The following is a 23,355-nucleotide window of genomic DNA, read 5'->3' as shown; positions in this document are numbered from 1 at the left end:
ATTTTTTTCCCCCCTTTTCTTTTTGCATCCGAATGGACCTGCATTTTTCGTAATTACTACTCTTCCATACTTAAAAGTATATTTTTTTTGGACATAGTTTGGATCGATTATAGTGTGCGTTTGTGATTTTTGGGCTGTTAGAGTGTGCTACTCCCACCCTCTCCCGCATATGGTGGGTATAAATATATAACGAACCCAGAAGTTCTTATGATGGCCCTGTGCGCCCCGTTCCATTAGTCACTAAGAACATAGGTAGGATAGAATCATAGCGGCTAGCTCCATCTGATATGCCTAGGTAGGGTCTCATATTGCAGAGTAAGGACATACACGAACTGGGGCACACAGGACGTTCATCAGACCACAAGTGAAATTCTATGCAAGGTTTATATACCAACAAAAAAAAACTAAAGGAAAATGGTATAGGATCAATGCTCGATGAATGCTAATGACAATAGTACAGAGATTATATGACATTCAGGAAGCCGCAACTCCTCTCCCTGGATAAGTCGAGAAACAACCAAGGGAAAAGGCGGATGGGATAAGGACGTGGCGATAAGGGATACCAGTGATAGCGGTCAACCTCGAACTTTACGATAACTAGGTGGCTTCCAGGACCGCTGGATCAGTTTACCTGCCCAGACGGGGATCACGGAGACAGCGCAGACGGCGACCACACGCCAGACCCAGTCGACGGTGATGACGTATTCGAGGTCAAAGTAGTCGCCCAGAAAGGGGACGCTGGCGGCATAGACTAGAGCTGTACCGATAAGACAGAAAATCATTACGGGGTGCCAGGTGGTGATGGCAATAGCGACCATCAGCAGCTCGTTAATGACGAGGGCAGTGAACGAGACGCTGATCAACCGCGGCCCTGAGATGGTGTCCAGCAAGATCTGCGAGAGTCCCTGGATTACGGCGCCCTGGTAGACTGACACAAGCACCCAACCGAAGAATGAGCGATAGCTGAGACTGCGACCGGACTTGAGTTCTTTGTACAGTTCGGGGTAGAGGTTGGCCAGGTGCTCGTCAACGTCGCGGTCGAAAACGAGCGAGAAGACCGGGGCATTGGTGTAGACCGTCGCGTAGCCGACCATCAGCCAATTGATGAACAGACCCTTGGGGTCAAAATGGCTTGCAATGCTGTACATGGTCTGGCAAGCGCTAATGATGAGACCGCGATGCATGATGAATTGCGCCAATTTGGCGGACCGTTTGTATGAATTGCGGCCGTGCCAAACGAGAAGCTTTGTAAGGTGGTGGAAGTGTGTGATACTAAAGTCGGCAGCCAACGAGGCCTGACGTCCTTCCTTACCGACAATACCAATTCCAACATCAGCTGCTTGGATCATGGAGACATCATTGCCGCCGTCACCGATACAGCACACTCGTTTCTTAGTGTATTGACGAATCAACTCCGCGACTTCAGCTTTCTGAGTCGGAGAGCATCGACATGCGATCACAGCAGGTAGCAGAACGGCGACGGATATGAATGCCGAGCGGAACTGACCAAGCATCAGCGACAGCGACTCGCCATCGATGAGCAGACAGCAATCGGTTTTATTTCGCAAAAAGTCCAACGCCTCTTGGGCGGTAGACGGGTCCTTCACTTTGGCGACGGTGTGGATGTATTGGCCTCGAGCAACCAACTTGGCGGAGATTGCGACACAACGTGCTGTCTCGACTTTATCCCCAGTCAACATCCAGATTTTGACTCCAGCGTTGCGAAGAAGCTCTAGGGATGGTTTCACGTCTCTCTGCAGACGATCTTCCACACCAGTCACGCCGAGAAGCTCCAAGTCACGCTCAAGGTGCTCGCTCACAACCTTGGCCATTCCTACGTCGCGTCCTTGCAACGCAAGCGAGGCTTGTTTGTACTTTGCAGAGAACTCCTGGAACTGCTGCAAGGATAGCCGTTTCCTACCAACCACAAGGGTACGCAGACCCTCCCGAGCCATATTCGCAGTTTCCTCGTCGAGCCAGTCGTTCGCCGCAACGATGCTGGACATAACAGTATCTGCGCCTTTCTGATAGAACCAGATTTCGGTATCTTCGTTCGAAGACTCTAGGATCGAGTTGGCGGTTTCGAATTGTACAATGATACCCATCCGCTTGCTGTCCGAAGTGAAAGGGAAAATCTCAAGGATGCGAACACGGACAACGACACTGCCGGTGTCGGTCGTTTCAAGGACAATGGATTGCCGGTCACGGTATGACAACTTCAGACCGACCTCCTCGGTATACTTGACAATGGCAATCTCGTCGGGCGATGACGCTTGATAATTCGTGACCTTCACACCGTCTTCTTCGTCGGTTGTGGGCGTGACATTATGACATAGAGCCAGCCCCAGGACAATATCTCGAACACGCGATCCAATCTCTCGCCTTGTACGGGGAGCTGCCCCAAGTCCTGCTTGAGCTCCGAATGCAGCTGAAGGGGTGGTCAAGGTATTGCCAGCGAAGGCTTGTCGAACAAAAGACGCCACTTCCTCCATAGCGTCATTTGCATAAGAAACCGTTCCGACATGGATCTTTTTCAGTTCCATTTCTAAGACAGTTAGGAACTATTCAACTGTTCAGATGTATGAAAACTTACCGTTCTGAGTTAGGGTACCAGTCTTATCAGAAAGGAGATACTCGATTCTACCAAGGTCCTCGGGTATCGTACTTGTTCTGACAACAGTCCCGGGAATGTCCTTGTCTCGCTGAATGAATCTGCTATAAACAGATTTCGCCATGTCCAAGTTGACTCGCAAGCTCATGGGAATGATTGTTGAGAAAAGGATAAGGTAAATCATGATTGCGACGTACCACTCTTTGTCGTTGTTTGGTTGAAAACCCTCCAGAGCGACCAGGATGATTGACAGAGCGAGGGTCAATGCGCATAATATCTTGGTCAGGTTATTGATCTCATATTCCAAAAGACCTACTTTTGAACGAGATGGCGATGTTGAAAGAGCGGCTCGTGTTTGTGAGCCAGTGTAGATAATGACGGCATATGTTATTGTATTGGAGGCCAGGACTGTGTTTGCCCAGGCCGTGTTGTCAATTGTGAGGGGAGCAGAATTGGCTTGCCGATCCTCGCTGCTCGCTCCGCCGCCAGTCTGCGCCTTGTCAACGTGGGGATCGTAGAAACCTGACTGCGAGCCAAGTTCAATAGTACCAAGAAACTCGTTGACTCGCTTGTCCGGTGCGCTGGCGGTGACTTTGAGTCTAGTGAAATCGCGGAGTCGCAGGGACTGAGATAAGATCGAAGGCAAACGTAGTTTCCAGTCAGTTTCACCGTCCAGCTGATCAGTACGGATGAATGTGTCACTAGTAGAAGAAGGGTCGATTTCATCCGCGGCGGCACTTGAACTAGGCTCAACACCGACAGGCGGTAGGACTGATTCTGGGTCGGGTCTCATGAGATCCGTGGCAATCTCTGCTAGAGAGCTTCGCCGCGCAGTGACCGAGTCATTGGAGACGGTTTTCAAGATCACCACATCCGCGGGAAGGCGCTGGTTTTTGCGAACCTTGAGAACGTCGCCAACTTTCAGGTCCCTAGACTTTTTAGTGATCTCGAATACTTCATCGACATCCGAATCACTAGTTGCAGGTGCCGCAAACGCCCTTCTGCCCGCGGGCTTGTCAAAGGACAAGACTGAGAACTCTTCGGAGTTTGCTTCGGCATCTCGTCTTCGCCGGCCAATATCATCCAAAGCTTCTTTTCCCAGGGATATCGAGACGACGAAAGCTAGAGGCGCGATGTAGGACGACATGTACCCGATGCGAAGCACGGGAATAATTTGCGAAAGAGCCACAAGCAAAAAGTAGATGTTGAAGAAGAAAGAAAACTCATTATATAGGGTACGCGGTAGAAAGCTCCAAGGGGTATATTTCGCATTGGAAACGATGTTCGCTGGGTACTTCGACCTCTGCGCTTGCCCAACGAACACTTCTCGAGGAGGCTTGGTTGCATTATCTTCATCGTTCCTGCGAGACCAGCTCGACGGACCAGAGAAGATTTTGGCTGCTTTGAAGCCGAAAAAGCGTGACCGAGAACCCCTTCGTCGAATTGACCCATCCCCCGCAAATGAGCGGGCTGAGCTCCGTCGGCGATTGTCGAGCAGCGGAGCATCATCATCATTGTAATTGCGAGAGCTCGCGTGCGAGTTCCGGAGCGCCTCTCCTTCTCGATCCTCCAGTAATCCGTGTGTATCCTCTTCCGAACCCGTGTTCCGCATGCGGGAAGCACTACGCCTCCACCCTTGACTTCCACCTCCAACCCGCAAATTCCTCAAAGCAATCCCTGAACCATAGCCTCTTTGTCGCGTCGTTTCGTCTTTTGATAGTCGAGGAGATTGATGAACAGTCGCCGTGGTTGGATCCAACTCCTCCAAGTCGAGATCGTCATCGGATCCGGAGTCACCAGCAATGCTGGCGCGGTCATGAGGATGGAGATACTCGGATGATGAAGGCATTGTAGGTATGATGCGGAGTGATATTGAATGTGCTTTCCATCAAAGGTGGCGATCCCGGATCTTCTTCGCAAAGTTCTAATAGATCAGGATCCCTATCTCACAGTAAGTGGCATTTCAGGTCCGCATTGTTATTGTACTTGTCACTCTGAAGAAAGTTGATGGCGCTGAACAGCGCGCCAGGAAGTGAGAAACCGAAATTCAGGAAAAGAGGACAAAGAACACCATCCTATGAGCACCTAAGAATAATCAAGGAGCAAAAGAAAGTCAAGTCATTCTATCATCGCGATAATAATACTGTCATTGGAGCCTAAGAAGTAGTTACTGATTGATGGCAGGCGGAGTAAGGGCCGATCACATGATTGGTGCGGGCCTCAGGCTCTGCCACGCAGCTGTGGCGCACTCAATTGTTTATGAAACAGCGATGACATAGGCGGAGAAGCTGTGATCTGTTCCTTTCAAGGATAAATCGCAGCGGCTAAGTGCTTTCAGATAATGATTTCTGGATGTGAATTCCTCATAAAGAGGCAATATATGAGAGTAGACTAGGCTATATCATGCTCACAATTGATGCACATGCAATTAATGACTGTCGATAGTACTCTACAATTAGATGCGATTCAAAGTGTAGATAATCCGGTCCGACCACGTGACATGACATGCTAGGTGTCTTTTTAGGTCGGAATAAAGTTAATCCTCTCCGGATGACGGAGAGGCTGTTTGGGGCTACCAAAAACGGAGAGGCATCACTACTCCGTACTCCGTGCTATCTATCGGGTGTCTGTTCGGGTGCCGAGTCTCAAAGCTTCATACAGATCATCCCATACCACGGATATGCAGTCATGAATCCTCAACCAGATATTGTCTTGTAATTCTTTCTTTTTTCTACGGGATTGATTCTTCCTTTTATGTGTTTAATTTTTCGTGATTCTTGGCTTCTCTTTACCATTGTGCTTCGCCTTGTTGACTCTCAGGGTCCCGGAGTTGTCTAGAAAACGTGTCAGCTTCGTAATTTCGAGCAGCCATACCACCTTTCAGTGAAGTCGTTTTCTTGCAAATATGGCACAGACAGAAGGAGTGCTCGCGTGGAATCCAGCGTTTCGTCCTGAGGATAACGATTCCGTTACGACCAATCTGGCCCAGTTGGCGCTGGATTCCAAACAAGAAGTGTCGGAAACCACAGACATTGACATCCATGTGTCTCCCTCTGCGGAAGAAGTTGCTGAACAGAACGATTTTTTCGCGTCCAAAGCCGTTGTTTCTGCCGATACCCGTGGGCAAGGTGCGCCCGATGTGGTCGACTCGAATAATCCGCCGGCTGCCGATGACAGCTCGAAACCGGACAGTGAGGAGACCGAAGAACCCAGCCGTGACGAGCCGATTTCAATGCAGGCTGATGAGCCTCGAGCAGTCGAAAATTTCACAGATAACGTGCCTACGGAGAACGGCAATGTTGACATGACAAGTGGACTTCGACTGGAAGAGCACGTTGCAGAAGGACCACACTATGAGGTGGCCGAGGAATGTTCTGGCTTGGCAAGTCAGAATGATGCACAGTTTTTGCCTGAGGGCGGTGACACTGCATGGATGAATGACGATGAGGGCGAGGAAAATGGCGCGACAGTCAACGGAGAGGCTAGTGATGCCCGTCCGGGCTTCTGGGATAATCTCGGGGATAATGAACGCGATAATGAGGATGACTTCTCTACCCAGCTCAAAACGCAAACAAAGCCGATATATATTCCACCAGAAACAGAGTCTCGGTTCGAGGAGGGAGTTCCGCTACTAGATCATGGTGCGGAAACACCAACTGACCATGCTCAAAAGGGGGAGGGCCAACTCGACAACTTTTTTGAGGGCGACGAAGACGACGAGAGCGGATTTTTCAATGAAATTCAGAAATCCACTTCAGACGGAGGACCTTTCCATATCTCGCGTAAGAGCACCAGTCAAGTCATGAATTCTCTTCATGCCGTTCCGGACTCTCCGTACAGTGAACCATCACCAACAGCCGTGGAGTTCAACAACAGTTTGTCTGTGCCTACAGCAGAGAATGAAATCAAAAAGGCTTCCTCAGAAGAAGATCTTGCCGCACGATGGCAGGCGGAACTTTTAGATGATGCTGATGAAACTATACCCACTGAAGATGATCTGGCCGCCCGGTGGCAGGCGGAACTCGACGATGACGATGACTTGCTCTTGGATGATGATATGACAAAGGAAATGGGACCAGAGGCTGCCAATCTGGACCAGGTGAACGAGACTGGGTTTGCGGCAACCCTTCAGAGTCCATTCGGTACCCCTGAGAACCCTACTCGAACCAAAGTGCAACCGGTCTCCTACACACCGCACCAGCCCTCTACATCAGATCTGCTCTCAGGTATTCCTGCGCAGAATGCTGCGCCTCAGCCGACCAATGCTCCCATGTCGAATTACTTCCCAGCACACGCCCCGCCGAACCCTGTTACGACTAGAGCAGAGAGTTTCGCAGAACGTTCGAAGGAAGGCTACAAGTCCCCTTATGACCTTCCAGAGGATCTTGCGCGGCCTCGCCGGGCTGTTGCCAACAACAGAGCAGTTGTTGTACAGCCCGGCACCGTACCGCCGCCACCTCCGCGGAGCAGTAGCATACCTGCACCTCCTTTGAAGGCTTCAACAGTTCCTCCCGCACCGCTTGGGACCTCATCGGGAGCACCAACAGCATCCCAGAAGAAATTCTTCGAAGAACTTCCTCTGCCGCCTCCTAGGCCCAAGTCGAGGCCTGCGAGCTCTGGAAGGTATACACCTAATGCCACTGTATCTGCGCCGTCAGTACCCCAGCTGGCGCCCCCTCCAGCGAATCAGTATTCGAATGTTCCACCAGCTCCGCAGTCCAGTAGCGGCCCTCAAAGTCCACCTCAATTTCAGCAGCCTGAAAGGTTGGATCCATACTCAAATCTATTAGCGCCCACTGTGCCAGGTGTGCCGGCCGTTCCAAGCGCTGCTTCGAGATACTCGCCAAAGCCTCCCGGTCTGCAGGCTGGTGTTAAGCCTCCACCTTCACCCAGATACTCTCCAGCCCCACCTCAATCTACGGCAGCAGCAGCAGCAGCAGCAGCTCCTCCTCGCAATCGCTATGCCTCACAACCCACAAGTATCCCAGGGCAGGGAGCTGCTTTACAGTTCCAACCGCGCACATCGAGCCCTCTGGCTTACCATGAGAAGATATCGTATCAAGATCAAGGCCAGAGTGAAGAGCGGCCTCAACTGGAATTGACAGCTAGCCCCCCTCCTTTGAACCATTCGCATCCTTCAGAACCGCCGGTCGTCTCAGAAGATAAAGGCCCTAGCAGCGCGGACGTCCGCGAGGATATGCCTCCGCTATCTACGCGACCACAATCGCCACCCAAAAATCCATATGCTCCTTCCGCATATATCAACGAATTTGCTAAGCGCGTGGCTCCCGTATCTCCCGGTCCACCTATCGCCGGAATGACTGACGTCTTGAATTCTTCCCCCACTGAGGAATCCCCGTTTGTCCCTCCTCGTCGGTCCCAGACTCAGTCTCCCAGTCAGCAAATGCTGAGCCCCAGATTGTCTGTTCCAATAATCGACCCTTTCCAACGACCTGCTTCGGTGCATGGTTCCACGTCTCCGACGCGAACAGTTAATCCTTATGCCCCAACACAAGTTTCCCATCACAATCGTGCACGTTCTCAAGTGCTTGAGTTTATCCCTCCAACTGATGGACAACAACTTGACTCCCTGGAACGGTGGAAGGGCGCACCCATTTTTAAGTTCGGGTTTGGTGGCGCTGTTATATCTTGCTTCCCCAAGCATATCCCGCGTTATTCAGCTGGCCAGGCCGCCCCAATGATCAAATCTTGTCCTGGTGAGGTCCGAATCAGCCAGCTGAATGACTGGCTTCCCGCTGCTGAGAGTATTGTGCAACATCCAGGTCCTCTGAAGGGCAAGTCGAAGAAAAAAGACCTCGTTGCTTGGCTTTCTAGCAAAATTGCAGCATTCGAAAACGCCGATATTCCCGATTTTGATCGTCTTCGACCCGATGCCTCTAGACGCCGTGACGAGAAGACTCTCTTATGGAAGATCATCCGAGTCTTGGTCGAGAATGATGGTGTTCTGGAAGGCTCCGCTGAAGTCCAGAAGTCTTTGCGTAACCTACTATTTCCCGGTCTGCAGGATTCTGCGTTGGATCAATCGCTTGGAGATGGCTTGACACCATCTACAACGTTTCAACCATTGAACGCGCCCTCTCAACCGGATGCCGTTGATCCTCGGTCAGTAGATTCACTCCGTGATACTCTTGTACTGGGAGAAAGAGAGAAAGCTGTCTGGGCTGCAGTAGACAATCGTCTTTGGGGACATGCTATGATAATAGCCTCGACGATGGATAAGTCTGTCTGGCAACAGGTTGTCCAAGAGTTTGTGAGGCGAGAAGTGAGGTCGGCTACAAGCCGCACCGAATCTCTAGCGGCGTTCTACGAGATCCTTGCCGGGAATGTCGAGGAAAGTATTGACGAGCTAGTTCCCCCTTCGGCCAGGGCTGGTTTGCAAATGATTAGCAAAGTTGACGGACATGGCCCCACCAAGAATTCTCTTGATGGCCTTGACAGCTGGCGGGAAACTCTGGGACTGGTACTGAGCAACCGTAGCCCTGACGATCAACAGGCACTGGTGGCTCTCGGTCGACTGCTTCTCTCCTATAACCGTACGGAGGCCGCTCATATTTGTTTCATTCTCTCTCGCGCCGCGGTGTTCGGCGGGGTTGATGACCCGCTAGCAAATATCGTCCTTCTCGGAGTAGATCATCAACGCTTAGCTTCTTCCGCTGCTTTGTACGACGATGATTCTATCCTGCTCACCGAGGCGTACGAATTTGCGACATCTGTGCTTGCGGGCTCATCCGTGGCCACGCTTCCGCATCTGCTGGCGTTCAAGCTAATTCACGCATGGTCACTCGCGGATCGTGGTCGCAAGTCCGAAGCTCAACAGTACTGCGACGCCATCGCAGCGGCCCTAAAGGCAACTACAAAGTCGTCCGGGTATCATAATCAGCACCTGTTCTTCGGTGTGGATGAGCTATCGGCACGCCTCAGAGAAACGACCAGCGACGGCGGATCATCCTGGATTTCGAGGCCCAGTATGGAAAAGGTATCTGGCTCGATGTGGGCGAAGTTCAACAGCTTTGTTGCTGGGGAAGATAGCGATGCAGCTTCCACTGGCTCTGGGAAGGCCGAGGATATTGGACCATTTGCCAGAGTCTCCGGAACTCCCACCGTCAGTCGCTCACCATCAGTATCCGACATCTATGGGCCCTATCCTGTGGCGGCGGCTCAGCCGTTGCCCGGCGCTGGCCCCTCTCGCTATCAACCAGTGAGCCAATACGCGCCAAGCGCTTCACCCGAGCAGCTCCGTGGTAGATCGTCTATGGACTCTCAGAGGTCTGCATCCTTCGGGTACCCTCTAGGACAGCGACGAGGATCTCAGGAGCCTTCAACTCCAGTTGATACAAACATGCATCACGGGATGCCGTTTTATGGCTCTCCACCGGTCGCTGGCTACCAGTTCACGCCTCCACAATCATCCTACATGCCTTTGGCACCTGTTGCAGAGGATTCGGCACCTGGAGCTCAACGAGGGTCTTTATCCGCACCCTCTCAGGTCTCCGACAGTGCTCCGCCTTACCGGCCTCCTATATATGCGCCGGAACCATTTGGTCAACCTCTAGATACTCGAGATGCATCTACGACGTCTCAACCGGACCAGGGCGGATATATGCCTCCAGTCAGTACGGGGGGCTATGAACCTCCGTCTGTTGAGTCGAATACAGAGCCTGCATCGGAAGATGTTGAGGATGAATCTACTGAAGAGGCCAAGCCAAAGAAGAAATCGTTCATGGATGAGGACGACGACGAGGACCTTGCAGCACGTGTGGCCGCAATTCAAAAGGCAGAGAGGGCACGCCGGGACCGTGAAGCTGACGAGGCGTTCCGCAAAGCGGCCGAAGCAGATGGTAAGTTCCGTTGTAACTGTCGATCTCTGCTGTGGCTAATTGATTTTTTGTGTAGCCCAAAAACCCCCGCCCGCAGCAGGGAAGAAGGGATGGTTCAGTGGATGGTTTGGAGGCAAGAAAGACGACAACAGTGGGGGTGGCCCAATCCGTGCCAAACTTGGGGAGGAGAATTCATTCTACTACGATACCGAATTGAAAAAGTGGGTTAACAAAAAAGATCCCGGAAGTGCTGCTCCGACACGTGGAACGCCACCCCCACCGAAGGGTTCGGCTCCTCCCAGCAGAACAACCAGCGTCAGTGGTGGGCCACCACCTGCTATGGGGTCGCCTCCGCTGGCAGTGGGCTCGGGAAGCCGGCCGTCCTCTTCTGCAGGCGCACCTCCGTCCGTGTCTGCTAGCCCAGCTCCTCCTTCGCTTGGAGCTCCACCTCCTGCTATCCCACGATCTGTGTCAACAGGCGCAGTCTTGCCGACTCCTCCAAGCAGTTCAGCCGGGGCCCCACCTAGGCCAGCAACGTCATTGAGCAATGCCAGCTCGATAGACGACTTACTCGGAGCACCGCAGGCGCGCAAAGGCCCTGCAGCCAGGGGGAGGAAGAAAGGCCGCTATGTCGACGTTATGGCGAAGTGAGAGCCTTGATGCGATGAAACTACTGGCATCGCACGGCTCCATAGAGGTCTTGCCATGATACTTGACCTCTTCTTACTTCTTTTCTCAACTTATTCTTTATTTTCACTTCTTGCACAATGTGAAACGCATATACTCGGTCTGGTCGGAGAACAATTGATGATGAGTTTGCTTTAAAGCTTGCATGCCGGGTTTGGCTTGAAGAATAGCGGCCTCTTTTGGCGGCGCTTTGCATGATTTCTCCTTCTTGCACGTTTGCATATACGTTTGCGCACAGTTGCGCTGCATGGCTTCCTATGGGAGTTGGAGATGGTCATTTTTGGGTCGTTAGATCCAAGCCAAATTCTTACAATCACCAAGGCTTTCTTTGACGCCTTGCGACGGATTGGCTTACGTTTTGTATGATATACGATTTTAATTTGTCCACTATTGCAGCATTCTATGTATCATGTCTCGTTATGACAGCTTTGCGGCTCGCACCTTGTCCGAAGTCTTTGAGACTCAGGCGGGTTTTCTGATAGGTCAGGCTGCATAGGAATTGATGTAATACTAGTAGGGGAAATTTAATAATGGCATGGCTAAAATATAGCAGCTGGGAACTCACTGTCAAGCACGAATCCTCCCCATTCCAACTTCCCGATAAGTAAACATACAGAATCAGGGCCGTCTCGTGGATAAAACCTGGACAGTAGATTTGTTAGTACAAGCGAACAGTCGCAAGCATAGAAACCACCACAATAAAACTCACAAGCAACCACCTTCGGACTCAGCCTCCCAACGCTCAACACCCGGCTCCAATCCCTGGCATCGATCCGTACCTTGGCCCACCCTGCCTCATCATCACTCCCCAGGGCCCGCATTCTCTCACTGGGCAACTGCTCGATCTCACTCTGCGACAGCTGCGCCGGGTCCAGCGGCGGGTTCACCAGATCACTCCACACGCTCGAGATGCGCAGCGCATCGGTGGCAATTGCCAACTTCAGCGAGCCATGCATGTTCGCCGATAACTCGAGCTTGGGCGATGTCAGCGTCGAGGAGACGATCCCGCCGCTGGCCGCGGGTCTCGCGTCCCCTGCTAGCTTCGAGAAGCGCTCGGAGATGCTTTTCAGGTGCGCTAGGCTCGGGAGGATGATGTGCACGTCTGGATCCCGGCAGCGGGGCTCGTGCAGGCCCTCGACGGCTGTCTCGTGCAGGACCTTGACGGGGATTTCTTGGGTAATTACCGTTTCGCGTTCGCGGGGCCCAGCGGCGCTAGGAGCTGCTGCTCGCGGATCGGCGGCGGGAGCGTTTTCAGTGCCGGGGTTAGTGATTCCGAGCGCATTTGAGCCTGTTGTCCAGGAGGAGGAGAGGACAGTTAGTGCGAGGAGGGGGATGTTGCCTTTCTTTGTTAGGCGGAGTTGGGCGGAGGTGGCGCCCGTCGCGGAGCGGAGGGCGCGGTGGAGCGCGCCGATGGGGACCTCGAGGTTGATGACTCCTGAGTTGGATTGGAGGGTGTAGGTTGATTCGTCGAAGATGGCTTCCTGGTGTTGCTTGTTAGCTCGGGTTTCTTATTGAGGCGGGGAGGGGGTGCGTACGACTGGTAGCTGGGCCCACACTTGCGTGCCTTGGTCGGGGATGATGGTGAAGCGGACGATGCCATCTTCCAGGCGCATCCAGCAGACTTTCCCCAGGGATGAGAGGGAAGCTGTCAACTCTGTTGGTGGTGTTTGGGCTTGTGATTAGTGTGAATATTGATGATCGGTGACGGGGAGACTTACTGGTGAAGGTGACAATGTTAGTCAGTTGACTTCGAAAACGCATCGTGGGTCATCGCGTCGCTGCGAATATTGCCCTTGAACCGGTATCAATTGGACTACTTGAGGATATCTAGACTACCGTGACGATGCTTGAGCTTTGTGCATTGACGAGTCCAGGCTTCAGCGGCTGGAGGTGATCGGCAAGGGACAACGCTAACTAATTGCTGTGGGGCAGGCTAGTGGCCTAAGGCCTTACGGTTTGCTTTGCTTTATCTAGCTGCTAACCTGCTACAGACTCACAGAGGTTGAAAATATCACACACTGCAATAGAAGACGGAGAATGATCCCGTGTTGAGGGTGAACGTCTATTCTATCCCGCTAAGTGGTAAGGAGACATCCATCAGATCTCTCGAGAGCCAACGCAGCGATCAACGCGGCGCCAACTCCAGACCCGTCTTTGTAGTATCCATACACAATCAAATCCTCAAGGTCATCAGGCCATTCAAAAATATCCCGGAGGGCCTGCGCCGCTCGCTTGCGGTAATTAGCATAATGACCGAAAATTGAGCCATCAACGCCAACATGGCAGCGTTCGATATTGCGTTTCTTGCAGATGGCTGCAATCCCGCACGAATAGAGACGGGCAGCACGCGTTCCAATCAATTCGGCCAGGTATCGACAGGTCTTGAGTTCGTGCGGAGCTGGATCAAGGCCCATCTTGTGCATGCACTTGTGGATGTCCTCCATGCACTCGGTCATGTCCTCCTCCAGGGTTGGGAAGATGGAAGCGTCCAGGGCATTTGGCTGTCTCAAGCACGAAACATCCTGACCTACAAAGAGAAGTTTGGCTTCGTGCAGTTCCAACATCACCAGTCGGAGCAGCTCCCCTAGGTACGGCCCGGAGACCATCTTCTCGTAGAGCTGCTGCCCTGGATGCGCGGATGTTCGATCGATTTCATCGTCAAATCGTGTCCGCGGCAGTATGCGGCGTGAATTATCAAAGGCACCGTACTCGGTGTTGATCGCGACGAGAGCATCGCTTGGTAGCCCGGAGTCTCCAATCTTTGGGATTGCACCAATCTCTTCCATGTATGCAGCGTTGCAACCGGTGCTTGATATACTGCCGATCTTCACTTCTCGGTCTCCATACGCCGCGGCGAAGAGCGTTCCGACCGTATCATTGATCAGTGCCACGACTCGGATGGGAAGTTGCTAGCCAAATGAGCGACAAGAGAACACGTCTCTTTCTTGCCTTTGCGATCGGCACGGATACAAGGGGACACACCTTCCGTTCGAAAGCTGCCTCTAACTGGAATACGATATCATGGCCTTCCACTCCAGACACGCAGAAATCTTTCGTCCAGCGCTGAAGTACCCCAGATTTTATAGAGGACTGAACCACAGGATAGGAGAAAGTGAAGGCAAGCGGCAAGATCCTCGATCTTTCGTCTTCCCTGAGCCGTGACTGGAGAAACTTCTGCACACAGTCCGCCACGAAATCCCACAAGTCGTCGGCTGTACCCTGCTTGATCGCATCGGGTATATTGCACTTCTCCTGGGTGGACTCCATGTCGCGATCGCTACCGAGAAGCTTCGCCTGACTTACGCGCAGGTTGGTGCCTCCCATGTCGAGGATCAAAAATTCTCCTTGCTCCTTGCCAGTTGGATAGCCCATGACCCAAGTTACGTTCATTGGCTGTGGCACGATCTCGATCAGTTAGGGTCCCTTCAGAGCAAGAAACCTAGATATTCAAATCTAGCAAGCTCACTAACGATATCGCCTCCTTCCGCGCTTAGGCCTTGGGGTCTTGGTCAGTATGGACATCAAAGAATGACGACGTTGTGCACCATGATTGCTAAAATCTTTCCAGGCTGATCTGCAAGGCTCCAAACCTTTTTCCAGTTCCTTGACAAAATGATCCGTGATCTTCCTCAGCAGGAACTTGTCCACAGCGAACAGTTCCTCCAATCCCTGAAGCGCAACGACCAGATTTTCTGGTGCGCCGCTAACAAGGTCGGGTTGAGTGCGGATACCTTTTTCCATTGTTGTATCTAAAAGAGACGAAAGATGGGCTTCGGATTGGTCATGCAAGGGGTAGGATCATTTAAGATCTAGAAAGTAATCTTTGTTCTATCATTCGGGGTAGTATTTGGATTTGGGACTAGGAAGGAAGGGATGCAAGGCAGATTTTACTCTAAGCGTTCAAGGACGTATGGCAGTCTATAGGGCTACTAAGGCATTCCGATGATCGCGTGAAATGATAATTATGATGGACGGGTTTGAAAGCCAGAGGCCATCATGTTGACCGCATAATGAGCCAAGTTGATTCTGTCATCTGCGTATGCATGGATCAATGAGAGACAGCTGTCAATATGTATGTCTCATGAGTAACTTCCAGCGATAAATAAGTCAATAGCACACGCGTCGGGCAGAAAACAAGTGCAGGATACTTTTCATGATTCGATGAAGTAGACACAAATACAAATTTCCCTAATAGGAAATTCTTAGTGCCTCCGTCCTAACAGTGAACTATTTAAAAATACTTTCTTCTACTCCATAGTGAAACCCCTAATATTATTGCCTAGATATTGGACTAAGATACTAGTATTTATCTATATTCTATCTAGTGAAGTGTCTACTAGTAAATAGTAAGGTCCACTTTGAGTATCCGCGCGTCGCCGTCAACCCCTAGTAAAGCAGCTTACCTAGCTTAGGGATCTCCATCTCCAGGTCACCACCACCACCACCATCAAAACTCTCTCTCCTCTTTTCTCCATGCATGCACGGATAATGCTGCTACTGCTGATGCAAATTGTCCGTTGTTATCAATTTCATCATTGAGATCCAAACATTAAGAGCTGGTCTCCCACATTACACTCGTTTTCCTGCTGCAGCCACCCCTCGATCCCAGCCTTTCCCTCTTTTCCCCGACCAACCTCACGATATCCCCAGTCCCTGTGCTGTTTGTGATCTATCCGACCTGCCAACTCTTCTTCCGTCTCATCCTGTCTCTCGCTATCTTCATAAATTATCTCTCGCTCCTCCGAATCATCTCCGCTCCACTTCCTCTCTACTTCGATCCTGCTCAATCTACGCACTCGCTTTCAGTCTCCATACACCAACCTCGCCATACGCCATCTTTCAGCTTCAGCGGGATCGCGCCTCAGCATGCTCACTCAGCGCTATTCTCTCTCTCCTACCATCACTGATACCGCATCTCGACCTCCATCTCTCGAAAACTACATTCACTCCTCGGTAATCTTTCCGCCCGGCCTCCTGTGAGCCGTCGATTCTAGGCAGGTGACGACCCCTTTCCCGAAATGGCAACCAGTCGTGTCAGCCCCGTTCGCCCTTCGGTTCGATTCTCTCCGACCGAGTCTCATCATTATCGTAAACGCTCATTATCTCGATCTCCCGACCGTTCTGCTGCTCCGAAATATGAAACAATTGACCCCTTGCTCAGCAACCTTTCTCCCGAGTCCACCTTGCTGGCGCTAACCTCCACCGATGCGGTACCAAAGAATGAGAAAGCTGCTCATGATATTCTCTGGAAGAGTATTTCGCAAGTCTCCCCGGCGGAACGCGCACTGGGGATCCGCGCGGCTATAGCAGCTCAGAAGCTCGGCGAGTGGTATCGGGAGGTGCAGGCATGGGACTGGCCGAAGCGAACCGATGCCCAACAAGGAAAAGGTTTCATGCCGCCGTCTTCAGATACTATCGACTCTGAGGAACAAGTCTACTATGGAAGCCTACCCTCGGTTGTTGTTAAGCAGCACGAGGATCGTATTGAAGAAATCCAAGATGGTATGGAAACATTAGACGTTGACGAACTCAAGGAACACGTTCTCAATGCCCACATTCCAGCGCGGTCTCGGCCGTCGTCATCCAATAGCACTATGTCCGTGCCTCCTCCTCTGAGCTACGTTCAATTGAGTGATTTCACTGCCGTCATCACCGCCACTATTCTTCGAGCCCTTCCTCTTTTGTCCCGATTGAACAGCCTCCTTACAACATGGAACGTTCGACTATTAGTGCTTCGTCAGATTCCAGGCCTCCTACGAGCTTTGCAACTTGCTCGGTCCGAGGTGGATTCTGCGATGGACCTGTTGAAAGCTCCCGCTCCTCTTTCTGAAAATGATACCCTCTATTCGAGAGAAAACTATCACGCCAAGCAAGCTGGACTTGAGGCGATAGTACTCTCGGCCGGCAGACGAATGGATAATGTCCTTGACGCGCTCGAGGGTCGAGAGGATTCACTCCCGGAAAGCTGGATTGACGATCTGGAGGCTGTTGAGTCTGATTTTAGCACATGGGTCATGGAAGCCGAAAAGCGTACGGTTGAGAATGAATGGCTACGCCTGAGGACGATGACGAGTAAAGCAAAAGAAGCTCAACGTGTGCAGAATCAACAGAATCGGCTGTCAAACATTCCTGAAGAGGAAGATTCTGAGCCTCCAGCTGCCGATTCATCCGATCCATTCTCCCAACCCAGTTGCTCGCTTCCTATGCAAACCATCAATGAAGACGACGATGACGACTCTTTGGTGGAAGCTATTTCTGATCCTGTTACGCACAATCAAAGTTCCGAACAGATGCCCAATACTTCAAACCCCTCACAATCCCATCTTGACCCGAGTGAGTCTGTGGGCTTTCCTGAACCCGAAACGGACCCTGCATTAAAACCGAAAGAGGGCGCGGAGCTAGCGAAGGAGTCTCCAGAAGAAAGTGCAATCAAAATCGTGATAGATGCTGTATCCCCCGTTGATGTGGACATGTATCAACCGGAGTCTTCGGGACTCATGAAAAGTCTCTCGGGAGACTCCTCCGATAATTCTCCTGGAGGATCTTCAGAAGAGTCACCGAACAATCCGCCTTCTCATTCGCCTCTATTCGTCCGTCGGGTTCTACCTGACACATCTGAGGCCGCTTCAGAGGAGATGTCATTTGAAGAGAATACAGAGGCTGCAGCTCAAACTCATGGAAATACTGCGGTGCCACAAATTCCTGTACAGGAAAGTCCAGTTTCCATAGAGCAACCTTCGGGAGGAAGGGCGGACGAAACCAGCTCGATCACCAAGAAGCAACAGGTCCCTCGTGACCTTCAATGTTCCCTGACAAATGACCACTTTGTCATCACAAACCAGCCTGCAGCTGAGTCCTCATCTGTTTCATCCGAACTCCTACTGGAGGATACATATCTTGTCTCACATGTTAAGGAGAAGTTGTGCGGTTCCCAATTATTTGTATCTGCCCAGGAAGTACCATCTATTATTACAGGGCCAGCCAAGTCCTCTTACAAAGAGCACAAGAAGGCACCCCTAGAAGAACCCAGCTTTTTCACTTCAGAGAATGATTATTTCCGGATTCCAGAGTCGGAAATACCGTCACTACCTACGGCGGGCGCATCGATAGAGCGGACTGATGCTGTTTGTGGCATCAATGAGCATCAAACAAGCAGCACCGCCACTGAACGTAACATTCAGGAAGAAAGGAAACAAATTTCGCAGGGATTATCTGTCACTCCGGTGCTTTCTGACTCTGATCGTCAGCTTTCAGTCGCACCATTGAAGGAAAAGGTTGCTCCCATGGCAGTCTCGAGCAACGTGACAGAAATTACATTCAGTGATGAACCAGCTGCAGCTGAACGACTCACAGTCAACAGGCTCAACCGTCAGGGCCTGAGTGCAGATACAGGACGAGCGGTTGACCCGTCCGGTTCCGAGAAATCCTCGCCGATCGAAAATGAAGCAGCAACTCTCGCAAGCGTCATAGCCGAAGCAGCTACAACTGGAGCGCCTTCTACTTCTATGTCATTCAAGAGAGAAGAGTCACCTTTTGGATCCACAACTTCGTCGCCAGAACCTACGAAGCCTGTGTCCAGCTCTCACAATGACAAGGAGTCGGCCGTCTACCCAGGCGAACCACAACAAGCCTCAGAGACAGCTCCTCCACCCAAGATCCGCTTGGAAAGTCCCATCAAACTTTCAAAAAACAGGCCGCAGAGCTTAGATATTAGCAAAGGAAACTCAAAATCGCGGGCCCGACGAACTTCTACCGCATCTGCGGGCTCCCTTTCAGATTATCCCTCGCTTACATCTAGCCCGGGCATCCGTGAGCCTCGCACCGCGTCTTCGAATGGGACACCACTGCTTCTCGAGACACCACCACCATTCCAAGACCTTTCACGAGCCTCTGACTATGTATCACTTGGTACCGACCATACTCTGCGTGAGGAGCGCCTGCACCGTTTGAACAACCAGAAGGTTCCTAATGCAACCATGACGCATAACCGGGCCCTGAGCCTTCCTCTGCAAAGATTTATCAATGAGAGATATGACATGCAGTACGAGAGCGAGGCTGGACGTGATTTGGACGGTGCCCTCAGCAATCGACGAGCCTCAGATGCTTCCGTCGACCTGCGTCCTCAAAGCGAGCAGCATCCAACGCACTTACAGTCACCAAAGGATCGCCCAACCGCGCCGACTAATAACTTGAAACTTCTCGCAAGTCAGCACCTGGAACTTTCTCAGAGAAGTCAATCCACTTCGGAACTCGATGATGCTACCCCTAAGCTGTCTAAAGCCTGGGCACATAACGCGAAGGCCTTTGCAGGAAACTCCGACTTTCCAAGCTCTCCCCCGGGACCTGCTGTTCGTATCGACGCCGTCCGTATACGAAAGCAAATGACTACTCATCCTAGCCTTGAGAACATCGGTGCATACAATTCTGAATCGCGGCCTTTTGGAGACACTAGATTTTCAAAAAAGGGAGCATCAAGATCTCCGACTCCCAGTAAACAGTTGAGGAGGCCCAAGGATCAACTGGATGAAAAAATCAGCTCGATACTGAACACTATCCCTGCCCGCATTCACCTAGTATCTTCTGAAGACCGCGAATTTGACGAGGCTTCGGTTGCGCCCTCCCTGCCAGTGCAACATAGGGAGCGCTTCCGCTCAATGACCTCACAGGGAGCTTTATCGCGCAGCGGTACCCCTACGCCTTCATTGACGCTAACCCCGGCTCCCTCTCGCAGGAGGCATTCTCATGCGCCGGAAGACGGCTCCGTGAAGTTGTATCATTTGCATCGAGGTGGCAAGGCTGCTCCTACCAAGCTATTCATTCGCACAGTGGGAGAAAAGGGTGAACGTGTGATGGTTCGAGTTGGAGGCGGATGGGCCGACTTGGCCGAATATCTCAGGGAGTACGCTATCCATCATGGTTGTCGGGCTGTATCCGAGACACCACGCGTCGAGGTTCAAGGCCTTTCTCCCCGCGCATCTCCCACCCATTCATCACCAGGCAGCACACTCACACCAACCGGCAACACTGGACGCAGAACGCCATCCCGACCCGCATCGGTTCTTAGTAATCGACCCTCATCTTCGCTTGCTGTTCGCAAAACGCGGCGAGTGTCGAGCGTGTCAGATCGGTCTGACTTCCGTTCCGTCAGCGCTGGTCAGGCATTGATGACCTCGTATTCCCCACTGTCCACCGTCTCCTCCCGTCGACGGCTCTCGGTTTCGTCTACTCACTCCTTCGGTGGCACATCATTCGCGAGTGAAAGCCATCATGGAACCTTCACGAATTCTCCTTCCATACCCTTGGGTCTGGCAGGCCCAACACCAAGATCACGTCGTGTCTCAATCAGCCCGGAAAGTGAGGCATGGGTGGAAGACGTACTTGGACAAGCTCGAAGGAGCTCCTCCTTGAGACCGGTCAAATATATCTTACCACCTCATGAGCAAGAGCCTGTTAGCGCCAGAGCCCCGACTTTGCCTAAATCTAGAAGTATCAGCGATATAGGCAGAGCTGGTTCTAGCAAGCGAGTTGCACTTCGCGGGTTTGGAAACCCGAGGAATTGAATGATGACTGCATTTCTCCTAGCCATATGCACATCTCGATCATCCTTTATTGACCATCTCATTGACATCATTCTTCATCGATCATCTAGCGCTGGCGTTCTTTTTAAGCTTGGTTCTGGGTTTAGAACAAAGGCATTCGTCAAAAGCATTCATTCATCCGTACCTTTCCCCCATTACTCGGCACCATTTTCCTTGTCATCTGCCTAAGGGATCTATACATTGTTTCTTAGATGTGCTTCCATCATGATCTGTTCGGGGATATCATCAGCGAGCATCTTGCATTTATCAGCATCTTTGCATGGCGTTTAGGAGATCTTATTTGTTTGCATCTTTGTTCGCGCTTTTTCTATTGTTTTGCAAAGAAAGATACCCTCAGATGAGGTTCGATGGCATGCTTTATTGCCTTTTGGCGCTATTCAAAAATTGACATAAATCAATTTGTTGAAAATATGAGATAGGACGGTAGAAGTAGAGAAGATAGATAACAAAGAAGGCATATATGAGAGAGGTCTAGAATTGCTAGATGGTTAGGTTATGCCCGTTGACTAGCTATCTAGATCCAGGGTGAGTATGCAAGAATCATAACAATCCCCCTTATACAAAGAAAATATCTGCAATATCAACCAGGCCCTATTACTGGCCCTATTACTTGATCAGCATTGATGAAGCTATCTGAAACATCTTTCTGGTTCTTCCTGGTTGATATCGCAGTCATTTTGCGAGCTATCCATGAAGACACTCAACCATGTATGCTAAAGAAGGCAGCGCAGCCTCACAGAGGAAAGTGAGCAATCGAGGACCAGGATGAGTTTAGACATGTGATGCCAGGGTCGACATTGGATTAAATGAACATTAAAGCTAGGTCGTACCAGGGAACATCTTGCAAGCAATAAAATATGTGTTTTGGGGGGATTTGTCACTTGGTTGCGAATTTGGACTGCCCCAAGTCTCATGAAATGGCTGGATATTGCAACCATCGAGTATCCGTGCCATACGCACCCTCAACCGCCGAGCGGTGTGGGTGCGTATGGCACGGATACTTAGTATCGCGATGCTATATCTATAAGGGAACTGAACTTACTTAATCTTAGGATACATTCGCTGAAATCCTTTTAGACAACTCTCATGACTAAGGATCTTGTGAGAATAAAATAAAAAGCTTTGGTAGTGTATTGAGTACTGAAGTTTGCTTCCAGCCTCTCTCACTCATCTCCATAGATACTGTCATGTGTACTTGATGATTCCTTTTACTTCCTGTACTTGCAGATAGCACCTTAGCTTTAGCATTATTAGATATATCATATAGTTTCTTTCCATTTTCTTCTATTATAGTACTAGTGTACTATAATTAGTAGTATATCTATAAGTCCTTAGGGACCCCTATCACAGCTAATTCTATATACTTAAAGTAATATCTACTAAGAGAAACTATACTACTATAGAGCTTAAATATATAACCCTTATCTAGGCTTTACTATAGCTACTATAGTATATAGATAATAACTTTACTATTATTATAGACTATTTAGTACTTATAGATATATTATAGAAGAAGCCTACTAGCTACTCTATATAGTTAAACTAATAGATACTATTCCTTAGTAGATTCTTACTATAAATAATAATACTATATTATAGAGGGAGACTATATATAAATACTAATACCCTCTCTAGATACCCTACCTATACCTTTAATATAGATAAGCCTAATAAGGTTAAGACTACCTAGCTCTAATAGTATATTATAAAAAATAATTATATACCTACCTTAGTTAATACTATAGTAATAATAGGAGCTAATTAAAACTTTCTTTAAGTAGTATAAGATAGACTACTAACTAACTAAACTTTCTATAGCCTTCTGCAGAAGATATATAATAAGATTAAGAATATTACTAATATAAGTAGTGCCCCTAATATAGATGATATACTATACTATTATAACTTTATACTTAAGGATAGGCTACTATATAATATATATATATATATTAACTAAATATCTTTATATCCTAAAAGAACTTTATAAGTAAATATTTAAATAAGTATATAATAATAAGGACTACCTAGGCTTTAATAAGTTATATAGTATACTTATATTAGAATTTTTTATACTATAGGTAAAAAAGGACCTTTATAACTATATTTAAAAGTATCTAATATATAGTATCTATAAGAGATTAAAATATAAGCTCTATAGTAAGCTATAAGTTATTTAATAGCCTATAAATATCCTATAAGTACTCTATATAAACTTTATTATAGGCTTACTAGAGAGCTAAGACTATAATTCCCTTATAATAAGAACTAATAAATTCTCTAAATCTATATATCTAGTACTAGGCCTAGAGATATAGACAGCTAGAAAATAAGTAAATATATTTTTTAATCTAGTACTTAAAGACTAGGGATTGTGATGACCCTGCGCGCAACACCGCGCTTAACTCTGTAGTCTCTGATATAGTCTCCCTTTGCACGTAGTTAGCTGCATTAGGAAGGGAAGGGCTCAGGGCTCAGGGCTAGGGTTAGTGGAGGTTGTCACACCCTGGGATCCGTCTCTGCTGTTCTTCTCTAGTCAACTACTTTGGGAACGGGGTGACATAGTCCCTGGACTATATCCAATACTTGCCTGAGGCCTACCGACCAGGTAGCCTAGTGATAT

The 23,355-nt window shown here is 49.9% G+C and overlaps 5 protein-coding genes across 5 annotated transcripts; 2 read left to right on the top strand and 3 right to left on the bottom strand.

Moving 5' to 3' along the window:
* Positions 1-575: 575 nt before the first annotated feature.
* CDV56_102881 (aminophospholipid-translocating P4-type ATPase NEO1) lies at positions 576-4,460 on the bottom strand (the record flags this gene model as incomplete). The annotated part of the gene is made up of 2 exons (XM_026756500.1): positions 576-2,545; positions 2,594-4,460. 2 exons carry the CDS (start codon positions 4,458-4,460, stop codon positions 576-578), a joined length of 3,837 nt encoding a protein of 1,278 aa, XP_026611363.1.
* A 1,056-nt stretch (positions 4,461-5,516) lies between these two features.
* sec16 (COPII coat assembly protein SEC16) lies at positions 5,517-11,100 on the top strand (the record flags this gene model as incomplete). Its single annotated transcript, XM_026755622.1, has 2 exons — positions 5,517-10,470; positions 10,526-11,100. The coding sequence occupies 2 exons, from the start codon at positions 5,517-5,519 to the stop codon at positions 11,098-11,100; spliced, it is 5,529 nt and encodes a 1,842-aa protein (XP_026611362.1).
* A 575-nt stretch (positions 11,101-11,675) lies between these two features.
* Positions 11,676-12,897, bottom strand: CDV56_101764 (checkpoint protein HUS1 family protein; the record flags this gene model as incomplete). The annotated part of the gene is made up of 5 exons (XM_026755383.1): positions 11,676-11,700; positions 11,751-11,778; positions 11,846-12,617; positions 12,672-12,790; positions 12,855-12,897. 5 exons carry the CDS (start codon positions 12,895-12,897, stop codon positions 11,676-11,678), a joined length of 987 nt encoding a protein of 328 aa, XP_026611361.1.
* Positions 12,898-13,211: 314 nt separating this feature from the next.
* On the bottom strand, positions 13,212-14,877 carry hxkB (putative hexokinase; the record flags this gene model as incomplete). Its single annotated transcript, XM_026755116.1, has 4 exons — positions 13,212-14,045; positions 14,119-14,541; positions 14,607-14,632; positions 14,727-14,877. The coding sequence occupies 4 exons, from the start codon at positions 14,875-14,877 to the stop codon at positions 13,212-13,214; spliced, it is 1,434 nt and encodes a 477-aa protein (XP_026611360.1).
* A 1,277-nt stretch (positions 14,878-16,154) lies between these two features.
* On the top strand, positions 16,155-20,696 carry CDV56_100583 (GAS2 domain protein; the record flags this gene model as incomplete). The annotated part of the gene is made up of 1 exon (XM_026754202.1): positions 16,155-20,696. One exon carries the CDS (start codon positions 16,155-16,157, stop codon positions 20,694-20,696), a length of 4,542 nt encoding a protein of 1,513 aa, XP_026611359.1.
* Positions 20,697-23,355: the final 2,659 nt, after the last annotated feature.

This window comes from Aspergillus thermomutatus (genome assembly GCF_002237265.1).
Source record: "Aspergillus thermomutatus strain HMR AF 39 chromosome Unknown NODE_232, whole genome shotgun sequence".
In the NCBI taxonomy this organism is placed as follows: Eukaryota; Fungi; Ascomycota; class Eurotiomycetes; order Eurotiales; family Aspergillaceae; genus Aspergillus; species Aspergillus thermomutatus.
Note: the sequence above shows the minus strand (reverse complement) of the source record. Positions and strands in the feature narration are given on the sequence as shown.